At 49.2% G+C, this 21,450-nt stretch overlaps 1 protein-coding gene across 15 annotated transcripts in view; it reads left to right on the forward strand.

The window, feature by feature from the left end:
* Positions 1 to 18,719, forward strand: part of rpgrip1l (RPGRIP1 like) — a 44,545-nt gene extending 25,826 nt beyond the window's left edge. For 3 of the 15 annotated variants that reach the window (XM_061775169.1, XM_061775179.1, XM_061775181.1), the window contains 8 exons: positions 223 to 574; positions 4,467 to 4,615; positions 4,707 to 4,802; positions 11,117 to 11,234; positions 14,437 to 14,799; positions 15,485 to 15,569; positions 15,642 to 15,778; positions 18,293 to 18,719. In XM_061775169.1, coding sequence (XP_061631153.1) covers positions 223 to 574; positions 4,467 to 4,615; positions 4,707 to 4,802; positions 11,117 to 11,234; positions 14,437 to 14,799; positions 15,485 to 15,569; positions 15,642 to 15,778; positions 18,293 to 18,423 — 1,431 coding nt within the window. In that variant the 3' untranslated portion in view covers positions 18,424 to 18,719. Of the gene's footprint in view, positions 1 to 222; positions 575 to 4,466; positions 4,616 to 4,706; positions 4,803 to 11,116; positions 11,235 to 14,436; positions 14,800 to 15,484; positions 15,570 to 15,641; positions 15,779 to 18,292 lie in introns of those variants that run through there. The other 12 variants (XM_061775172.1, XM_061775173.1, XM_061775171.1 and 9 more) reach the window with 12 other exon arrangements.
* Positions 18,720 to 21,450: the final 2,731 nt, after the last annotated feature.

The raw sequence follows: 21,450 nt of genomic DNA on the forward strand, positions 1-21,450 counted from the left end.
ATATTCTCTCTGCGTCGTGGAGTAAAATGAAAATGACACGAGCTCGATCGGGGACCTTCTCTCAGTCTTCTCAATTCCGCTGCATCTCTTCAAGTACAGCTCGGTGCTGCCACCCGGTGTGTTTTGGCACAGTGTGGTACTACACCGAAGTGTGGTACTGCATCTCTAGATTCAGACCATGAACCATGAAACATTTGCTTATCGGGCCTGGCTTCACTGTAGCAGCGGCACGACGATGACAAGACGGCGCCCCGGCTTGAGAAGGAGCTGCTGGTGGAGGTGCACGGCTGCGGCGGCCTGCGCTCCAGATGCTCGTCGCTACCCAGTTCATACGTGGTCTACAAGTTCTTCCGCTTTCCGGACCATCCCACCTCCACCGTGCACGATTGCTGCCAGCCCCGCTTCGGAGATGTCCGGTCCTTCTCCGTGGCGGCGGATAGCGCACTGGAGCGCTACCTCCGGGCGGAAGCGCTCTGCTTGTACGTGTTCGACTACAAGGAGCCGCAGATGGATGCGTATTTGGGCAAAGCCGCCGTTCCTCTGGCGCCGCTGCTCCAGGACCGCGACGTCGCAGGTGAGCGCGCTCGTGACCGTCTCGCAGTGCTGCCAAGTAGGAGTGAGCGGTTAAGATTTGAACGATACGCCTACTCGTATCGATCTGGTACTTTAACGGTATTCTTCTCGATAGATGGATATTTTCAAACTAAAACAAATATCCGAATTAACACTGCTTTCTTTTTTTTTTTTACATAAGCTGTGACATTAATGTAAAATAACTAAATAAATAATAATAATGAATGTCAAATAAATAAATGAAAACTGATTTCCAGAAAAAGGAATGTCTTGAACAAATCACTATTATTATATTATTATATATTATATAAACAATTACTTTGTGCGTAAGAAAACAGCGGTGTCGAAGACGAGACGGCGATAGTTTGTTTTTCGCGGCCTCGTCTTCCAGCGAGACGAGCGGTTAGGCCAGGGGTGGGCGAACTACGGCCCGCCGAAGATTGGTACAAAATCATGACGAGATTCATTGGACCCTGTCCTGTAATGCCAAGTGGGTCCACCAGGTTGTCCTGTAATGCCCAGTGGTTCCACCAAGTAGCACAGTAGGTACATTGACATTTGACTGTTCTGTTTTTACTCCGCTCCTTCTTCGACCACAAGTGGGCCGAAGAAAAGAAAAGTCACCAGTGAGTGCCGAGTCTTTAATATAGACTGGACTACCGAATACTTTTTCACTGAAGGTGAAAGTCAAAGGTTGTATGTCTACTCTGTTAAGCAACCATTGCGGTTTTAGAGGAATATAACATCGGCCGTCACTTTTCTACCAAGCGTGCTGATTATGCTAACAACCAATCAAGTTTTTGGCCATGGAATTCCTGAAGGGTAAAACGCGAGGAGAGGATTTGTATGATAGCGTGTCAGGTGTCATCAAGAGGCACAAGCGACCTTGGAGCGCGCTTGCCAACATTAGCACAGATGGATCGCCCAATCCGTCACTGATGGTGTGCGGTGCACTCGCCTAACTTTGGTGCGGGCAGCGTGGGTTCAGTGCCCACTCAGTGACGGTTTGAATGTGAGTGCGAATGGTTGTCCGTGTCTGTCGTGTGCCCTGCGACTGACTGGCGACCGGTTCGGGGTGTAGTCCGCCTTTCGGATAAGCTCCGGCGCCCCACGACCCTGGAACTGGATAAGCGGTGTTGAGAACGAATGGACATATGGATCGGCAACTAAAAAGAGGACAACCCTGAGCGGGAGGTCATTTTGCTACACTGCGTAATCCACCAGGAAGCACTTTGTACGTTTGTACTGCAGCTTGACCATGTAGTAAAGCCACTTATGAACGTCCTTAACTTTATTCGTGCGAGGGCATTTCGGCATCGTCACTTTATTAAGTTTCTCCAAGAAACTGATGGTGATCGCCAGGACTTCCTTTACCACTCAAACTGTCCGCTGGTTAAGTTCAGGGAAAGAGTGCCATCGAGTGTGGGAGCTCCAACAGGAGCTCTCTTTTGGCGTTACTGGAGAAAACTGGCGATTTTCCTGATCTCAATGACACGGATTGGTTTGTGCTGTGGACATTGACACACATGAATGAGCTGAGCGTGAAGCTACAAGGCAAAGACCAGTTTGTGCATGGAATGTCAACTAACATCAGAGCCTTCAAAACTGTCAAACAAGTCATTTGTTCATTTCCCCACACTGGCTACGCCTCAGCGTGAACAAAATAGTCCCAAGTAAATATTCCAAAGTAAGTATTAACACTACAATGCTTTTTTGTTTGTGTTTCTTTTTGATATGCAAGCCTCTGATCCTGGATTGGCCCGCCCGCCTGTCAAATTTTCAAAGTCAATGTGGCCCCTGAGCCAAAGGGTTTGCCCACCCCTGGGTTAGGCAGTGGAAAATGGTGCATTTCTCCACTTGAAACAATGCCACAAGCGCGGTCAATCATTTCAATGCTTGTACGCATGCAAGATGGATGTACATCTCAAAGCAAAAGTGCAGCAGTTTCGAGTCGTTCTGGACAATCCGTGGTCCCTCCCTTCAGTCGCCGCCCAGCTCACAATGCACCCGACCCCTACGGCCCCTCCCACAGATGGCGAGCCCACGTTACCCTTTCGGGCTGCGCCCGGCCGGTCCCCGTGGGTGCAGGCCCGGTCACCGGGCGCTCTCCTTCGAGCCCCGCCTCCAGGCCTGGCTCCAGAGGGGGCCCCTGGCGACCTGCGTCCGGGCTAGGGAAAACGCGATACAATAATTGTTCTCATCATAGGGGTCTTTGGAGCCGTGCTTTGTCCGGTCCCTCACCTAGGACCTGTTAGTCATGGGCGACCCTACCGAGCCCCAGACAACTGAGATCCTCGGATCATTGGGACACACAAACCCCTCCGCCACGATTTGGTGACGGCTCAAGGAGGGGTATATAAGTACCAAGGGTCCTTATTCTATGCAATGGCTATTTGTCCGAATTCCTACCACTCCAATAGTTAGCCATCAAACTGTGCAGTTTTCAACTTGAAAACTGGGGGCCTGGCATTGGGCAGCGGAGCCGCGGGGTTTTCCGGGGCTTTGCTTTGCGTTCGTGCACACGGCGGAGACATTGGAGCTCACGGGGCAGCAATTAAGTTCGGTCCCGGGGCAAAGACTTAAATTACATTTTCATCAGGCAAACCCTGCTTTTCCTACTAAAGCAATATTTTGCTCATTCTATTGTGTCCAAAAAAATGTTATTGAATGAACTTACTCATTGAAAAGGAATTTGCTGCAGGCTGTTCTTACTGTGTGACATTCTGCGGCTCCTCACGGTGTTGGGAAAAAGAGAATGAGGCGGTTGTCTTTAATCGCTTACTAACACTTGGCGGTTAAATAATTGCCATTTGAAATAATCAACACTTCTCTGAGCCTAATTCATATATTGATGACTCTTTGTTAGCAAAACGCTCAGATGTTTCCTATGAGTCGAAACGAAAATGTGATATTTAAACAGGGCATTTTCCCATTTTTCAACGGCGCGGTCCGCTCGGGCCGTCTCGTTCCTGACCGCACCAACAACAAACCCGTCGTCAGATTTACATCAAACTTCACAGAAAACAAGAAGAAGAAGAAGAAGAATAGTTCCTAACATCGATAGACTGCAACTGAATCGTGTCCGAATCCTCTGGACGCGCAGCTGCGCAAAGCGGATGTCCACCGCAGCTGCCGGAGGTCTGCCGGGCTTTGTTGTGCTCGGGGGGGAGTCGATTGCAAGGCGACGCTCAGACAGACAAAGTGTGTTCCAAGCGATAATCTTCTTTGTTTTTTTGGATTGAGCGATTAACGTACACCGCTTATGTAAAGAGTTACAGTCGGCGCAGCCGCCGTTTTGTACACGAGTTCCACATTGAACGGCGGCGACGCATTTCGGTCACGTGGGCGAGTCAGCCAATCGGTGCGTTTCTTGTGACGTCGTCACGTGTGTTACGCGGTCAATCGAGTGCTTAAATACTGTAACAAGGAGGCGAAGTGAGCGCCGTAGCAGCCTTTTTTTTTTTCTTCTTCCCGCTGTTGCACTGTAGAAGCCCGGCTCATTATTGTGCCTTGACAAACGTCGGCTGGCAGACGTCGCCAGATCTAATTGGCGGTGGGCCGATTAGGGCCTGCGGCCCGCTAATTGCTTCCCTCTGCTGTAGCCCAAATAATAGCACTTGAGGGAATATGCATTTTGTAGGCCGAGCCTGATGCCCAAGTAGAACGGGGCCAAGCTTCTACCGTATTAGCAAGTAAGCTGCAAATGCCACAGATTGCCCGTGATGGAGTTCTAGCGTGACTCATGCTGGAATGAGTGCCAAGTGCGTACCTGGGCCACGTTTTACCCGCAGTCGCCCCCCTTTTTGACCAGTCTTTTTTTTTTTGACAGTGTATGTATTATGTGCATTTAAGTCGCAAGTATGAGTACTTTTGACACCTGTTACCTCTCCAAGGCACCTTTGACCTCCACGACTCATCGGGTTGCCACGTTGGCCAGATTGACGTCGCGCTCAAATGGAAGTCGCCTGTCCACCAAAGCGCCGACGTCCTCCCGCCCGCGCACGAGCCGGCAGAGGAGGGGCCAGGCCGCACATTGGAAAGCCAGGAAAGCCGTGCCCCCGTCGTGGCCGTGTCGAGCACTCGAAGCCCGCCGTGGGTGGCGCGCATCTTTGACGCCGGCATCTTTTTCTCCGCAGGTGGCGGCGCCCGCACCCAAAAGGTTTCAGAGCAAAGACGAGCTCGTCGCCAAGAAGGTCACCTTCCGAGAAGCCCTGCCCCCTGACTCACAGGTGACCTTTTCTTCCAAGCTGGCGAATGTTACGGAAAGTCCGTATTTTGTCCTGGAAATCACTGAACGCTGACACGTTCCGGCCGTAGCAAATATTGAAAACAATCCAGCGTCCTACGGCCCGACGTGGCCGGCCAGTACTGCTGTGTGTGGGGCCACCGTGACGCGTCAGACGCTGGCTGGTCAATACAAATGTCTTAAATGAAATAAACACTATATTGTCAAAAGAAGAAACCAAAAAACCCAACCCCCTCCTTTCCGCTGTTCTTGAACTACTGGTGAATGCTCGGTGCAGGCCATTTTATTAAGCCCCCCGGCTCCGTTTATTGTTCGTTCTGTTCGGCTGTTCGGTCGATCTGTATCCCTTTTATGCCGGAACAGTTCTACTGTGTCACAGTCAGAGGTGGGTAGGAACGCGCTACATTTACTCAAGTAACATTTTCCATAAACTGTACTTGTCAGAGTACTTTAAATGAACCGTACTTTTTTTACTTTGACTTGAGTATTTATGTGAAGAAGGAGCGATACTTTGACTCCGTTACAAGGATCGACATGCCGTTCGCGACTTTTATTTATTGATAATTGCGTGTGCGCGTCTATTCTTTAGAGTCCATGTTCGACTTCCGCATAGAGGGTGCCTGTTGTGCCAATCAAACGGGATCACCAATGTCATTTGACTCCAATTCACCAATCAGTCACATGACCGCGCACGTAGCCTTCACGAGCCGATCAAAATGACTCATTTCGGGGGGAAAAACAGCCGTGCGACTTTATTTTACAGACTCCAAAAAACAACAGCTTTATCATGCAGCTCTTAAATTGTGACGACGCAAGCTTGCATATTTCAGCCCACTTCAAACTTGAGAAAACACCTTGCGGTAAGTTGCTGATGTTTCTATTGTTGTTTTGGCAGTGGATATGGTCAAATTAGCGCTATCCTTATGGTGTCGCACACGCACACATAATCGCTAAGTCTGATCAGCAAACAGCTTCTTTATTAAGTCCTTGAAGTGAATAAAGCCAATAATGTTTCTGTAGGGCCCAACGTATGTGGTGTTGGTTTTTGGGCAGTTAAAAATTGAAATGGTGGCAGGTGTGTGTCGACTCCCATATATATATATATATATATTTTTATTTTATTTTATTTTATTTTATTTGATGTTCATGTTCCGAAAAAAAAAAAAAAATCAGAAGTTACTCACAGGTTACTCTTGAGTAGTTTTTTCATTGAGTACTTTCTTACTCTTACTCAAGTAAATATTTGGAGGACTACTTTTTACTTTGACTTGAGTCATTTTATTCGAAAGTAACAGTACCCTTACTTGGGTGCAATATTTGGTACCTCTGGTCCCAGCGGGCCTTTCAAGCTGCTACTGTGGTTTGTTTGTATTCTGATGGATATTTATTGAGAATTGCAGTCGTTCATTCGAACAGAGTAAAGTTTTTAAAGGGAACAAACAAAGCAGAGCGCGTGAAAAGGTCACTAAAGAAAATAAAAAAGGAGGACGACTAAGTGAGGGGATACCCAAGAAATTTATATGCCGTAATTTCTCGTGTATAATGCGTATTTCCCCCCCCCCCCCCAAAAAAAATTGTCAATAGTGCGCATTATACATAGGTATAGGGGGAAATGAAAAAACACTTTCACATTTTATAAATGTATGTCGGCATCTAGAGGTTATGAAAAAGCTGTACACTTTATTTCCAATATGGGTTATTAACCCTAACCCGACCTCACCCCTGTTTTAGAAACTTTGCCCTTCATCCTAGCAGAGACTCTTGTGTCACGTAACACACCTGCTGTCACCTTCCTCCTCCCGTTCCAACCTGCTTGGACCCGTTTCTTCACTTCCTGACCACACTCACCGTTGCTCTGGACTGTTGACCCCGAGTATTTCGAGTCCTGCACCCTCGCTATCTCTCTGCTACCCGTCGCCTCACTCTTCTCCCTCCACCCCTCTCATTCTGGAGATATTAATATCAAAGAATACACGGCCACACAGGACGGCATCTGCACCGGAAATGAATTAGTACGTCGCAGCAAGGTTAAAAGTGTATTATTTTCAGGATTATCATCATCATCATCATCATTCAATATTTGTCATGTCTGATATTACAGTGTTCCCTCGTTTATCACGGTGGTTGCGTTCCAAAAATAACCCGCGAAGTAGGAAACTTTCTTTTTTACAATTATTAGAATATAGATTTGAAGGCTGTAAAAGTCACATGAACATCAAAGGGTCCCATTCTTGCGCAGCTAACCCTAACCCTGGGTGGCTTTGTCATCAGTCAGCGGTTGTGAGTTGGCATCATTCAGGGCGTTGATGTCATCAGGACTCATGTCATATCAAAGCCATCTCCTCCGAGCTGTTTAGCCAGAGTGATGGAGCTCACCCGGAAGGATTTTGCGCTGCCTCTGGCCATTCAAAGTTGCAGTTTTCACCTTCATGTCCAGAAGTCTCACTTTTTCTGCAATAGTTAGCACCTTCCTTTGCCTTTTGGGTGCAGCACGTTTCGTCGACGTTGTTGGTTATGTCGGGGACAGGAGGCCCGATAAAGTCACATTGCCAGCCATCGAACGCTAATTTCAATTTAGCGAGCCGAACGCATTCTGTGCTGTACAGGAGACGCGGCACGGAGGAGATGGATTCAAATTTGTCTACAGTACCTTAGCCAATCAGGACGCAGAATACAACGCGGGTTTGTACGCTGTTAAAAACAGCATGCAGAATTGCACTGTAAAAAATACGCAAAGTCAATGAGGACACAATACGGGTTCGTACGCTGTAAAAAAAAAAAAAAAACGGCATGCGATATAGCGAGGCCGCAAAAGGTGCGAGGGAACACTGTAATCGACTTTTATTAGTCCCACCGCAATGGGAAAATGGCCTCATTTCAGCAGCAATCGTGGTTCCAGGAACTAGAAATGGCACGCAAGCGAAGACATCTGTCTGTACAAGAAGTTCCTTGCGTAAAATAGAATCCTTACGTTTGTCAATGCATGAACTATCCAATCCAGTTGATCAGAAATGTGATTTGTTTGTGAAATAGAGTGCTGAGTTTGAATTTGGACTTTTGAGATCAGATTCATTGCATTTAATAGACTTGCTTTTTTTAACTACGGTTGAAAACAGGGCCAGCACGGTGCGCGACCGGTCAGCACATCTGCCTCACAGTTCTGGGGACCGGGGTTCAAATCCCGGCCCCGCCTGTGTGGAGTTTGCATGTTCTCCCGTGCCTGCGTGGCTTTCCTCCCACATCCCAAAAACATGCGTGCTAGGTTGATTAAAAGACTCTAAATCGCCCGTAGGTGTGAAAGCTTGTTTGTTTCTATGTGCCCTGCGATTGGCTGGTGACCGGCTCCGGGTGTACGCCGGCTCCCAGCCGGAGATAGCTAGGATAGACCCGCGTGAGCATAAGCGGTGAAGAAAATGGATTGATGGATGGATGGATGGATGGATTGGTTGAAAACAGAATCGGTAAAGACTAATTAATCCATGAACAGATATTTTTGACGATGGCACGTTGAAATGTCAAAGACTTGGATTCAGGCTTCAACTGCGTCCATCATTACAAGGTTCAAGGCAATGAATATTATCTGCGGCAAGAAATGCCCTGCGGAAGGTTCTTGACAAAATGTTTAAAAATATCGAAATTCAGACAAATTTGGAGCAATTGTTCTGGAATGGAATTTCTGCAGGTTGGCAGCTCTGGGTCCAGGATGTGAACCATTTGGTCGCACGAGCACTCATTTCTGAATGGTGCGCCGAAAAAAAAAAATGCGTGGGTGCACCCATGTGGCCAGCCGTTTGAGGAAGAAAAAAGAAATCTCTGTGACTTTGAAAGAAGACGCACATGAAACCCATCGTGGTCTCGAAAGCAGTCAGAGATGGCGCAGGGCGGGACCCTCCTCTCATTGGCCGTGGTCGTGTGTCTGCGCGGGTATGCGTGCATACGTTTGAAATGCGGGCGCTCGTGTACTTACTCGAAGCTAAGTTTTCCGATGGCTAGCACTGTTGCTGTACAATTATAGAAATTTGAGCAGCATACATGGATTGACTTCCAACGCGGTGATGTGGGAACATTTTGGATTCAAGCCTGATGAACGCGGCCATCCCTCTAACACCAACGAGCTGCTATGTCCAATTTGCATGACTTGGCAACAGAAGCTGACAGCACAACGTAAACCTCCACGTGACAAAATCCATTGAAAACACACCCGTGCCACCCAATTTCCCGTTTTGCGTCAGCTGGCAATGAAGGAAGCCTTTGTCCAACGTGATAGCGAATATGGCGCACGCTCACACACGTGGACAAAATTGTTGGTACCCCTCTGTTCATGAAAGAAAAAGCCACAGTGGTCCCAAAAGTAGTCATAAATAAAAAAAAGGATGACAATTTACCAATGAAATCATACATTGCTTTTGAGTTGTGGTTCAACAAAATTATGACTTAACATTAATTAACATGATGGTGGCATCCCTAGAAAAGATTGAAAATAATTTGACCATAGGGACATGTTCAAACAAGGTGTGTCCTCGAATTAGCATCACAGGTGTCTTCAAACTTGTCCGATTGTCCGTCGCAGTCGGAGTTTGTCCTTTTTTGTAGCAGCACCGAACCAGACTGTGATGGAAGAACACAGGACCGATTCGATGACCCCTGCGTAGAACCGCCTCAGCAGCTCCGGCGGCAGGCCGTGCTTCCTCAGAAGCCGCAGGAAGTACATCCTCTGCTGGGCCTTTTTGAGGACGGAATGGATGTTGGTCTCCCACTTCAGGCCCTGAGAGACTGGAATTCCCAGGAACTCGAAGGTCTCGACGGTTGACACAGGGCAGTTGGACAGCGTGAGGGGCAGCTGTGGCGAAGGATGCTTCCTGAAGTCCACGATCATCTCTACCATTTCGAGCGCGTCTCTGTCGATACGCAGACTCCTCGTCACTGTCTTTGATGAGGCCGATGACTGTGGTGTCGTCTGCAAACTTCAGGAGTTTGACAGCCGGGTGTGTTGAGGTGCAGTCGTTCGTGTGTAGAGAGAAGAGCAGCGGAGATAAGACACATCCTTGGGGTACCCTGGTGCTGGTGGTACGTGTGGATGAGGTGGTGTCCCCCAGCCTCACCTGCTGTGTCCTGCCTGTCAAGACGACGTAAATCCACCGGCAGAGGGCAGGCGAGATACATAAGTCCCTGCACCGTCGAGGTGTTCGAGGATAAAGTGCAGTCCCATGTTGACTGAGTCAATCGCTCGGTAGGCAAACTGCAGGGGGTCCAGCAGGGGTCCTGTGACGCTCTTGAGGTGGTCCAGCACGAGGTGTTCAAAGGATTTCATGACCACACGTCAGGGCGACTGTAGTCCTTCAGAACCGAGATTGCAGGTTTCTTGGGGACCGGGATGACGGTGGAGCCTTTGAAACAGGATGGTACTTCACACAGTTCCGAAGATCTACTGAAGATCTGTTTGAAGACTGGGGCGAGCTGTTCCACGCAGACTTCGAGGCAGGATGGAGAGACAAGGTCTGGGCCCGCCGCTCTGTTGATCTTTTGTAGTTTGAGGATGCGTCTCACTTCCTGGTCAATGCAGAAGTCAGAGGTGCGATGGTGGTCAGTGGTACGGCTGGGTGGGTGTGGGGTGTCAAAGGGTTCTTTTCAAATCTGCTGGAGGTGTTCAAGTCGTCAGCTCGTCCTCTTTTGTTCTCCGCTTGGGGGCGTGGTCGCTGTAGTTGTTAAGGTACTTGCTCTTGAAAAGGATATAGTTGAATAATTATGCTCCGATATCGGTGGCATTTAAAAAAAACAACAGCATTAGCGATACTTCTGTTTTTTTGTGATCGTTTCTGGGAAAATATACCGTCCTAAAAATCTGTTCTAGTAACAGGCCAAGGTGAGCGGCCTCGTCGGCCCATCGGATTTCGAGTGGAATTAGCCACGGATCATGAGATGAGAAGAACTATTGACATCTCCCATGTGACAAATGTGAAGTTAAGAAAAGTGACATGCAGCACTTGAAGTCCCAACCCTTTTCAGTCAGTTACCTGTCTTGTGGAATTGTGCTTAAAATAAAGAACTTTGTTGAGCAGATTATTAGTTCATCATTTACCACCCGATTCTTTCTCAAAAGAAAGGCAGCTAATTCAATTTGTTTTAGGTGACATTGTAAGAATGCGATGTGGTCGAAATTTTGGGTGCAGCGAGCATTATGCTGGTGTACCCAAGAACAAAAGTTGGGCGCACCACTGCAACCAGAGCAATAACTGAGTCGAGAGCCCTGAGACGCTCGAGTAGGCGCGGCCTCATCGGTCTGCTTCCTGTCGGTAGGCGGCGCCCGCTAAGCCGGAAGAAGACGAAGACGATGAAGAGTCTTTGATCTCGGAAGGTCAAGTCCTCCTACCGCACCCGACCTTCACCTCTGACCCCCAGCACCACCTTCCTCATGGTGAGCATGACCTCTTGCACCTTTGGGACCCCTCATCACACTGTACAGTGAGACCTTCACCTACAAGTTTCAGTTAGTCCCTGAGCAAGCTTGTCAATTTACTTCCATTTTATTGTGCAATTTCTCTCAGATTTTGCAAAATTTTCGATGCAAACGACATCATCATTTTCAAGTCATCGACGGTGAAAGTAGAATTGAAATGTTTTCAAACAAACCTCCCAATGATGATATATTTTGCGTATGTACAATAACCCTTCGCTTATCGCAGGGGTTAGGTTCCAGACCACCCTTGCAATAGGTGAAATCTGCGAAGTTGCGACCACATTTGTGGGATTATTTATCCATATTTTAAAGCTGTATGAACCTCCCCAGACACCTCACCAGGGAGGCGTCCGGGAGGGCCGAGCCACCTCATCTGGCTCCTCTCAATGCGGAGGAGCAGCGGCTCTACTCTGAGCCCCTCCCGGATGAGCGAGCTTCTCACCCTATCTCTAAGGGAGAGCCCGGACACCCTGAATTGAGAGCTTCGTCTTTCGACTTAGCTCCTCCTTCACCACAACGGACCGATGCAAAGTCCGCATCACTGCAGACGCCGCAACGATCCGCCTGTGGATTCCATTCTTCCCTCACTCAGAATCAGAATCGTCTTTATTTGCCGAGTATGTCCCAAAAAAATGTGTCTCCGGTAATTGGAGCCGCTCTAGTACGACAACAGACAGAACACTTTGGAGACATAAAGACATTGACCAAAAAAAAAAAAAAAACAAGTCACTGAGCAATAAAGGGTTGCTAGTTATCTGGTAATGCCGGTACATTTATGTATTTATTTATTTTTATTTTTATTTTTTTTGGACAATTGTGCGAAAAGATGCATAGTCCTCTAGCACTTCGAGCAGTTGGAATGACTAATATTGCAATAGTCCGGTGCAATGACCATTGTGCAAAGGGCGCCGAGTAGTGCGATAATCTGGGACAATGTCGATTGTGCAAATGTTGCAGATACTCCTCAATCAGTGTGCAAATGGAGCGGATGCTACTCTGGCATGAGTGGCCACTATATGCAAATAATGCAGCGTGGTGAGACTACTACAGTGAGTGCACGAGTAATGTATCATTGGCCCCACAGAAATGTGACAACGAACTCAAGTCAAAAAAATTGCCAGCATGTTGCAATGGAATTGTAGGTCCGGTGGGCGGCACGGCGGACGACCGCTTAGAGCGTCAGCCTCACAGTTCGGAGGTCCTTGGTTCAATCCCCGGCCCCGCCTGTGTGGAGTTTGCATATTCTCCCCGTGCCTGCGTGGCTTTTCTCCGGGCACTCCGGTTTCCTCCCAGGTCCCAAAAACATGCGTGGTAGGTTGATTGAGAACTCTAAATTGCCCATAGGTGTGAATGTGAGTGCGACTGGTTGTTTGTTTGTATGTGCCCTGCGATTGGCTGGCAACCAGTTCAGGGTGTACCCCGCCTCCTGCCCGATGATAGCTGGGATAGGCTCCAGCACGCCCGCGACCCGCGTGAGGAGAAGCGGCTCACAAAATGGATGGATGTCTAAGAATTTGATTGCAAGAGGGAAGAAGCTGTTGGAATGTCTGCTAGTTCTAGTTTGCATCGATCGGTAGCACCGAGCTGAGGGAAGGAGCCGGAAGAGCTGGTGACCGGGATATGGAGGGTCCGAGAGGATTTTGCACGCTCTTGTCTTAGTTCTGGCAGCGTGTAAGTCCTCAATGGTGGGTAGGGGGGTACCGACAATCCTTTCAGCAGGTTTGATTGTCCGGTGCAGTCGGAATTTGTCCTTTTTTGTAGCAGCACCAAACCAGACTGTGATGGAAGAACACAGGACCGATTCGATGACCGCTGTGTAGAACTGTCTCAGCAGCTCCCGTGGCAGGCCGTGCTTTCTCAGAAGCCGCAGGAAGTACATCCTCTGCTGGGCCTTTTTGAGGACGGAGTTGATGTTGAGCTCACACTTCAGGTCCTGAGAGACTGTAATTCCCAGGAACATGAAGACCTCGACAGTTGACACAAGGCAGCTGGACAGGGTGAGGGGCAGCTGTGGCAAAGGATGCCTCCTGAAGTCCACGATCATCTCTACAGTCTTGAGCGTGTTCAGCTCCAGGTTGCGTCGGACGCACCGCAGCTCCGGCCGCTCCGCTTCCTGTCGATATGCAGACTCGTCACCGTCCTTGATGAGGCCGATGACAGTGGTGTCATCTGCAAACTTCAGGAGTTTGACAGTCGGGTTCGCTGAGGTGCAGTCGTTCGTGTAGAGAGAGAAGAGCAGCGGAGAGAGGACACGACCTTGGGGCGCCCCAGTGCTGATGCTGCGTGTGGATGAGGTGGCCTCCCCCACCCTCACCTGCTGTTTCTGCCCGTCAGGAAGCTGTGAATCCACTGGCAGGTGGCAGGTACTCCCAAAGCACCCCCCACAGGACTCTCCGAGGGACACGGTCGAACGCCTTCTCCAAGTCCACGAAACACATGTAGACTGATTGGGCGAACTCCCATGCACCCTCGAGTACCCTGACAGAAATTCTGTCCTTATGAACAGAATCGGTGACAAAGGGAAGCCCTCACTGAGAAAAAATAAACTGACTGCCAGCAATGTGGACCAAGCTCTGACACCAGTCATACAGGGACCGAACACCCAGTATCAGAGGGTCCGGTTCTCCCCCCCCCCCCCCCCCCCCACACACACACAGAACTGCCTCAGGAACATGGTGCAATGCCTTCTCCAAGTCCACAAAACACACGTGGACTGGTTGGGCGAACTCCAAAGCACCCTCGAAGACCCTGCTAAGGGTGTAGAGCTGGTCCACTGTTCCACGGCCAGGACGAAAACCACACCGCTCCTCCTGAATCTGAGATTCGACTTCCCGACGGACCCTCCTCTCCAGCACCCTGGTTTACAAGGTTACGGTTGGCTGGAAGCATACAGCGCGCTGGAGTCTCTTCCTTCACTCGTGGGATCTGGAAGCCGACTGGGTTCTCTTTTCAGATAACAAAAAAGATCTGAAGCGATTTCTTATCAAACCGGTTCTCAGCCTGCACGTTATCAGTATGTCTGTGTGTGTGTGTGTGTGTTCATAACATAATGTGGTCAGTTTTCACAAACAAAAGCTAATGTGTGTGTCCTATAAGCAGCAGCATAGAACGCTATCTTACAGTACTGAGTACCAGTACTTTTGACATCGCTGGTTGCCAGCAGGCGGCGGCGAGGTGGAGTCATCGTGCGGACACGACGCCGGCCCGTGCTCTCAATCCGACGACGACAGCGACGACGACTTTCAACGGCGGGCCACGCGGGTCGGTGCCGTCTCCACGAGGCCGCCTCTGTCCCGGGCGGACTGGCCGCACGAGTCACGTGTCTCGTGTGTTCAGGAGTCGCGGCGAGTGCGCGTGGAGGTCACCAGTCTCAGCCTGGAGGCGGAGTCTCGCTTGTATCGAGACATCGACGTGGTCCGCCTCTTTGTGGAGTTCGCCTTCCTCGACTTGCCGACTGAGGAAACGCCCGTGTCCCTGCCCAAACCTCCCCCAGGGAAGAGCGTCAGCTTCAACTTCAGCAAAGGTGCGTGCGTGCATGAAGCGGAGTAATTTGCGTTCTCTGTGAGCGTCATGTCGCACGTGAACACCAATGACACGTTCGTGTGTATTATTTTGGTGGTTGTCAAACCTTCGACAGCAAATAGCGCCTCAAAAAAGATTTGACTCTCCAAGTGCTACCATCATGACCAACGTTAAAACGGAGTCGAGTAGTAGGCCCAAAAGGTCGATTTGATATTATTGTAAGCCACTGTAATATTATGCACAATTTGAACATTAAATATCGGGGGGCACTTGGAAAATCTGCAAGTCTGTCCTCAAATAGAAGAAAAGTAAATGTGAAGAAAGCGCGCGAGAGAGAAGTGCTTTGTTTTTGGAGGCTGCCCGCGATACTAATGCAACGCAAGCCGAGCTTCCGCTGTAACAGCGCCATGTTGACTTTTTGAACAAATCCTTTGTTTTTCTTTGTTTCTGTGCTGGTCAGTCAAAATACCTGAAAGCGTTCCGCTGCGCAAAACAGTCGGTGACTGTTGTACCGTGGTGGAAAAATATCAACGACATCATCGATGAAGCGACTTCGACTCGACTTTCATCACATTAGCGTCGAGTGTAAAAAACCTTCGTCCTCCAAACCCTAATGCGGACGTAGAACCTAGCGTTTTTTTGTGCAATTGATTCAAGTTAGTGATGGAAGTTGAATTCGTTGGCAGTCTTTCCCGTGGACACGGCCAGCGGGGCTTCGAGACGGCAACTGCTGAAGGACGTCCTGCGAGGACGGAAGGCCGACATGGAGAGGTGACCGCGGACCGCCGGTGGGCAGCCCGTAGCCGTTCTGCCTTTCAATTCACCGTCGTTGTTGCCGAGCAGAATTCGTTTCACGGTGGTGAGCGAGCCGCCGGTGGAGGAGGAGCAAGAGCGGGAGTGCGAGGATGTGGGTGTGGCCTTCCTGAACATTCCGGACCTGATGACCCAACCGCACGATGTCGCCCATCTGCACCTCCAAGGTGTGAGCTCCTTCATCCCCTCCTCATACTGGCACAGCACACATCATCGGTGGCTCCGTCCGTCCCTCTTGTGTCGCCCTTACATGTACTCCGGCGTACGGATTTTTGCGACAAGACCCGCTCTACACGTGGTCATGTGTTGCTTCCGCACCCTCGCCAATCAAAGCGGTGAAGGCCTCCTTTTCACACTGCGCTTAGCAACGCGCAGCCCGTCATTGCGTATGTGCGACATAAGCGTGAGAAGGCCGCACCCGATAGGAGAGGCGCTGTCATCGTGATTTCAGAGCGCAAACAGCCGTAGCCTAACCGGCGGGACTCCGTTGAAAGTAGGAATCTAACCAACGGGTGCTAGCCAAAAGGATTCGGACAGGTCTTGCCGCGGGTTAGCGCGACAACAAATCCTAACACACAAGCTGCGTATTTTAGTTTTTAAAAACGGTGAAAGCGCCACATGAATTGAAAAAGCGCCGGGCGTGGCCGGAAGAAAACAATGGAGTTTGAAATCCGTTCGGAAGTTGGCGTGAGGGGTGCTCAGTACAAAAGGTAGAACCGGTAGGTCGAAAATTCAAAAGGTCGAACCGGTAGGCACAGATTGGGACTTAACCGAGCCGTCGCGATAACGTCATCGTATTTCTCTTAGTATCAAAATATGGCTCATGCACATCTGGCCACGGAGCTGCCAGCACCGTTTTTTCCAATGATTATTATGATGAATTTAGTTCTTTATTGATGTATTTTACCAGCTCCAAGCTAGTTAAAAGATCAGCGTGTCCATGTACATGACTCCCCGCTTTACCGGCGGCTCAGAAAACAACTGGAAAGCTCGCTTGTGCTACAGTACCCGCTCCGGCGAGATAGCGAGCGGCTAAACACCGTCCCGAACGCGAAGGGGTGTGGAACTCTGGAGAGAGGGGGAAGGTGTTTCAGTTCACAAACAAAAAAACAGGGTCCGGAAGTTTGTGCTAGTGTACTCCCTAATCCTGGCCTCCATGGCGCATGGCAACAAGCAACATTTAGGAAAGTATTGTTATCACTGAAGGAGCACCAGGAGTAATTCACTTCAGAAGGAAAGCTGCATCGTCACCCAGTTTTCAGGCCGACTTCACAGAGTATGCAAGTTCGTCGCCAGCTGATGCCAAGCAAAGATTCTTTACAACATCGGCACCCGTGTTTTGTCTTATGGGCCGTAGGCTCGGAACGGCAGCCTCGCTTCTGTCAGACTGCCCCCTGCAGGGCAGCTGTGGCTACGCGAGTCGCTTACCACACCAGGTGTGACTGAATAAGGAAGGAAAAGCGCTATAGAAGTGTAATGCATTATCATTATTATTATTATTATTATTAGCCTTACGAAGTTTGGACAAATGGGACCCAAATCCATGCACACAGATATGCCCCACTCTTGTCCAGCCTGCTGCATCCAGACTGATGCGTTGTAAGGTTTTATTGGAAAAGATTGATACAAACCCCAATTCCAGTGAAGTTGCGACGTTGTGTAAAATGTAAATAAAAGCAGAATACAATGATTTGCCAATCCGTTTCACCCGACAACAAAACCAAACCTGTTTTAGCTAAGTCTTGATGAAGCTAAAAATGTGAACAGGGACAAACTGATGAAGGTCGTCGTTTGCTTTTGGACGATGATCTGGCCCAAGTCGCAAAACAGCCGCAAAGTAAACGTTCGATGCCGGAGCATCTTGGCTGGCCATCGCTCATTCCTATTCTGAGGGATAATTGTGCTCTCGTGACTGCGATGGAGACACAAGCCAGAAAGAAGACGTCAAGTGGTTATTATTGCTACTGTATATGAATACATTGGTTATCTGTATACCCCAAAAACTTTCTTGCTTGAAGCCATGCGCTCATTGTCACGAGGCACGCGACTGAGCTGGAGCCCCTCGGAGCTGACTTTTGAGCTAGACGCGGACTACGCCACGGGCCGGTGGCCGCTCCGTTGCGGGGGCTCGCGTGGGCGGCGTGGCGCAAATGCTAAGCGCGCGCCCTGCAAGCGTATCCCCACACGAGCGCGTGTTGTGGTGGCGGTGTCCCCGGCCAAGACACCTAACCCGCATTGCCCGTCGACGTTTGTTTGGCGGTGGTCGGAGGGGCGGTAGGCGCGGAATGGCAGCCACGCGTCTGTCAGACTGTCCCCTGCAGGCCAGCAAGTGGCTACATGAGTAGCTTACCGCAACACCAGCAGGTGTGACTGTGGAGTCAATCAATAATGCGTGCAATTGTAACACGTCTTTGAGTATCATGAAATGCGCAATGGAAGTGGAATGCATTATCATTATGAATATGAATGCATTATTATCAGTCACACCCATGAATGATTTCTTCATCTTCCACGAAGCCAAATGCGGGAAGAAAAAGCCAAACCCACAGGCTCAGAATCCCGTCGAACTGTTGTGCGGCTTCAAGACTTGATGGTTGCGTTGTGCTTTTGCTATCATCTACACCGTTGCATCATTGGAAACACCCCGTGACCCTGTGACCCTGTGTCCGCGTGTGTTGCAGTTGTGGACGTGGAGGATGGCGTCTCGCGACTGGGCTCTCTGCGTGTGACCTTTGAGGGAGTACAGACGCTGCGCGCCCTCTTGGACGAGGCGGGCGGCGAGATAAGCGTCGCCCCGTCGGCGGCGCCGTGACATGGTCAGCGCGTCTGCCGGCCGAAGCTCGTGGCGCCGGTCGTGTGACAGGCGAGCGTGATGGTTAATCAGCCAGAAGCGTGGTGCCCCTTCGCTCACCTTTGAAACCACGTGTGACTGACTAGTAAATAGCCCCCAATGGATCCGCATTTGACAAACGGCCCGATGTGATCCTGGTCCGGGTCTCGGAGTCATGAGCCATGTGAGCTGTTCAAAAAGTTAAGTGTAGTTTCTTGGTTTGAATTTAGTCCTGTTTTCATCGGAAATAAACAGAAACATGTTTTTTATGTTTGTAACGAGTGTCCGAATGTTTTATTCGCATTCACAGACACGCACGCACGCACGCACGCACGCACGTATGACGGCAAACATGTAAGACGTGCCCGCAAGCACGTCTTATTGGATGGGGCCTGTTTGAGAGATGTGGGAGGGGCTGCGGGAGGGCTGGGCGTGCTGTCACCTCCAGCTGATGATGATGATGAAGATTCCCAGTCAGCTGAGGAAGACTCACAACAACAACAACAACAACAGGTAGACTCTTTTGCTAGCACATCATGGATTCTATTGCATGACACCTTGTGACCTTGCTGTATGTCGCCCATCTGGATGATATGTTGCTCGCCGAGCCGCGTGTCCAAATTGTCGCGTGGCAGCGAGCCTCTTTTATCGGACTTTAAAACAAATCAAATGCACGGTTCTCAAGCAGAACTTTCAAATGGTGCATGTAATTTCAACATAATTACACGAGGCTTACATGTTCCAAATGCGTTTCAGGGCACCTCCTTAAGACTTGAAGGCTGAGCGTGACAAGTGCAGCAAGGAAAATGACAAAAATGGGTTCTCGTTTTGAAGTTGAAGTGGCACTGGGAATTTTTTCCACTTTTCTTCCATCCTGCAGTGCAATTCGTGTTTGTGTGACACAGCTTTAAATCGGGTTCACAGCCTGCCCGCAGCATATCACAAGCCGGAGGCCGAGCGCCACTGTATTCGCTTACAGGTTAGACGTGGCTAAGGCGTGAAGCACTTCCACTTCCCTGTCACTTGCCTCACGTGTGGAAACTCCGACATCCCGAATACCAACGTGCGCTGTTATGTAAGGTTTTGGACACATGCCAGTCAGGATAATGGGTTTTATTAGTGTTGGGCAAGTGACTTAAAAGAAGTAACACATTTTAGGTACAAGTTACTTTCCAAAATCTTGCCCAGATCGGCAACATTTATACGCTGTATTTAACGGTGAGCTGGAATCCATCCTTGCTGACTTTGGAACACCCTGGAGTGCTCACCAGCAACAAAGTCATTTGATGTATTTGCGAGTGACATTCTCCAAAAAGTCATGGAATTACTTACTGAATTACTACTTCATAAATGTCATCAGTTACCAGGCAAAGTAATTGTTCCTTACTAACTACGTCACTACTTTTTTTGAAAAGTCTTCAAATATGACAAAGAATTTTGGCTTTTTGAGCGCGTTTCACGGCCCACTTGCAACTGACAGAATTGATGGCTTCTTGATTCAACTTCATATTTACTGGACCCGAAAAAACGCAACTGCTAGACATAAAGTGGGTACGGAAAGTTTTCAGACCCCCTTAAAAATGTCACTCTTTGTTATATTGCAGCCATTTTAACAAATCATTTTTTTCCTCATTAATGTACACACAGCACCCCATAAAGACAGAAAAAAACGGAATTGTTGACATTTTGGCAGATTTATTAAAAAAGAAAATGTGAAATCTCACACAGCCATAAGTATTCAGAGCCTTTGCTGTGACACTCCTATATATATTTGACTCGGGTGCTGTCCGTTTCTTCGGATCATCCTTGAGATGGTTCCACACCTTCATTGGAGTCCAGCTGTGTTTGATGATAATGACTGGCCTTGCTTAGGAAAGCCACACCCCTGCCTATAGAAGACCTCACTGCTCACAGTGCATGTCCGAGCAAATGAGAATCATGACGTCAAAGGAACTGCCTGAAGATCTCAGAGGGCAGGCACAGATCTGGCCAAGGTTACAAACAATGTATGCTATACTTAAGGTTCCTAAGAGCACAGTGGCCTCCATAATCTAGGAAGAACCCTTCCTAGAGCCTGCCGTCCGGCTAACTGAGCAATTGGGGGGAAAAGAGCCTTGGTGAGAGAGGGAAAGAAGAACCCAAATATCACTGTGGTTGCGCTCCAGAGATGGGAGAAAGTTCTAGAAAGCCAACCATTACTGCAGCCCTCCACCAGTCGGGGCTTGATGGCAGAGGGGCCCGACGGAAGGAAGCCTCTCCTCAGTGCGAGACACGTGAAAGCTCCCAAAAAAAACACCTGAAGGACTCCAAGACGGTGAGAAACAAGATTCTCTGGTCTGATGAAACCGAGAGAGAACTTTTTGGCCTTAATTCTAAGCGCCATGTGTGGAGAAAAGCAGGCACTGCTCATCGCCTGTCCAATACAGTCCCAACGGTGAAGCACGGTGGCGGCAGCATCATGCCGTGGGGGTGTTTTGCAGATTCAGGGACAGGACGACCGGTTGCCATCGGAGGAAAGATGAATGCGGCCAAGTACAGGGATATCCTGGACGAAAACCTTCTCCAGAGTGCTCAGGACCTCAGACTGGGCCAAGGGTTCACCTTCCGATAAGACAGTGACCCTAAGCGCAGAGCTAAAATAACGAAGGAGTGGCTTCAGAACAACTCCGTGACTGTTCTGGAACGGCCCAGCCGGAGCCCTGACTTAAACCCAATGGAGCATCTCTGGAAAGACCTGAAAATGGCCGTCCACCAACGTTCACCCTCCAACCTGACAGAACTGGAGAGGATCTGCAAGGAGGAATGGCAGATGATCCCCGAATCCAGGTGTGAAAAACTTGTTGCATCATTCCCAAAAAGACTCATGGCTGTTTTAGTGCAAAAGGGTGCTGAAAGGGTCTGAATACTTATGCCTGTGTGATATTTCAGTTTTTCTTTTTTAATCTGAAAATATTTCAACAATTCAGTTTTTTTTTTCAATATGGGGTGCTGTGTGTACATTAATATGGA

Source organism: Phyllopteryx taeniolatus, chromosome 5, assembly GCF_024500385.1.
Source record: "Phyllopteryx taeniolatus isolate TA_2022b chromosome 5, UOR_Ptae_1.2, whole genome shotgun sequence".
Lineage (NCBI taxonomy): Eukaryota > Metazoa > Chordata > Actinopteri > Syngnathiformes > Syngnathidae > Phyllopteryx > Phyllopteryx taeniolatus.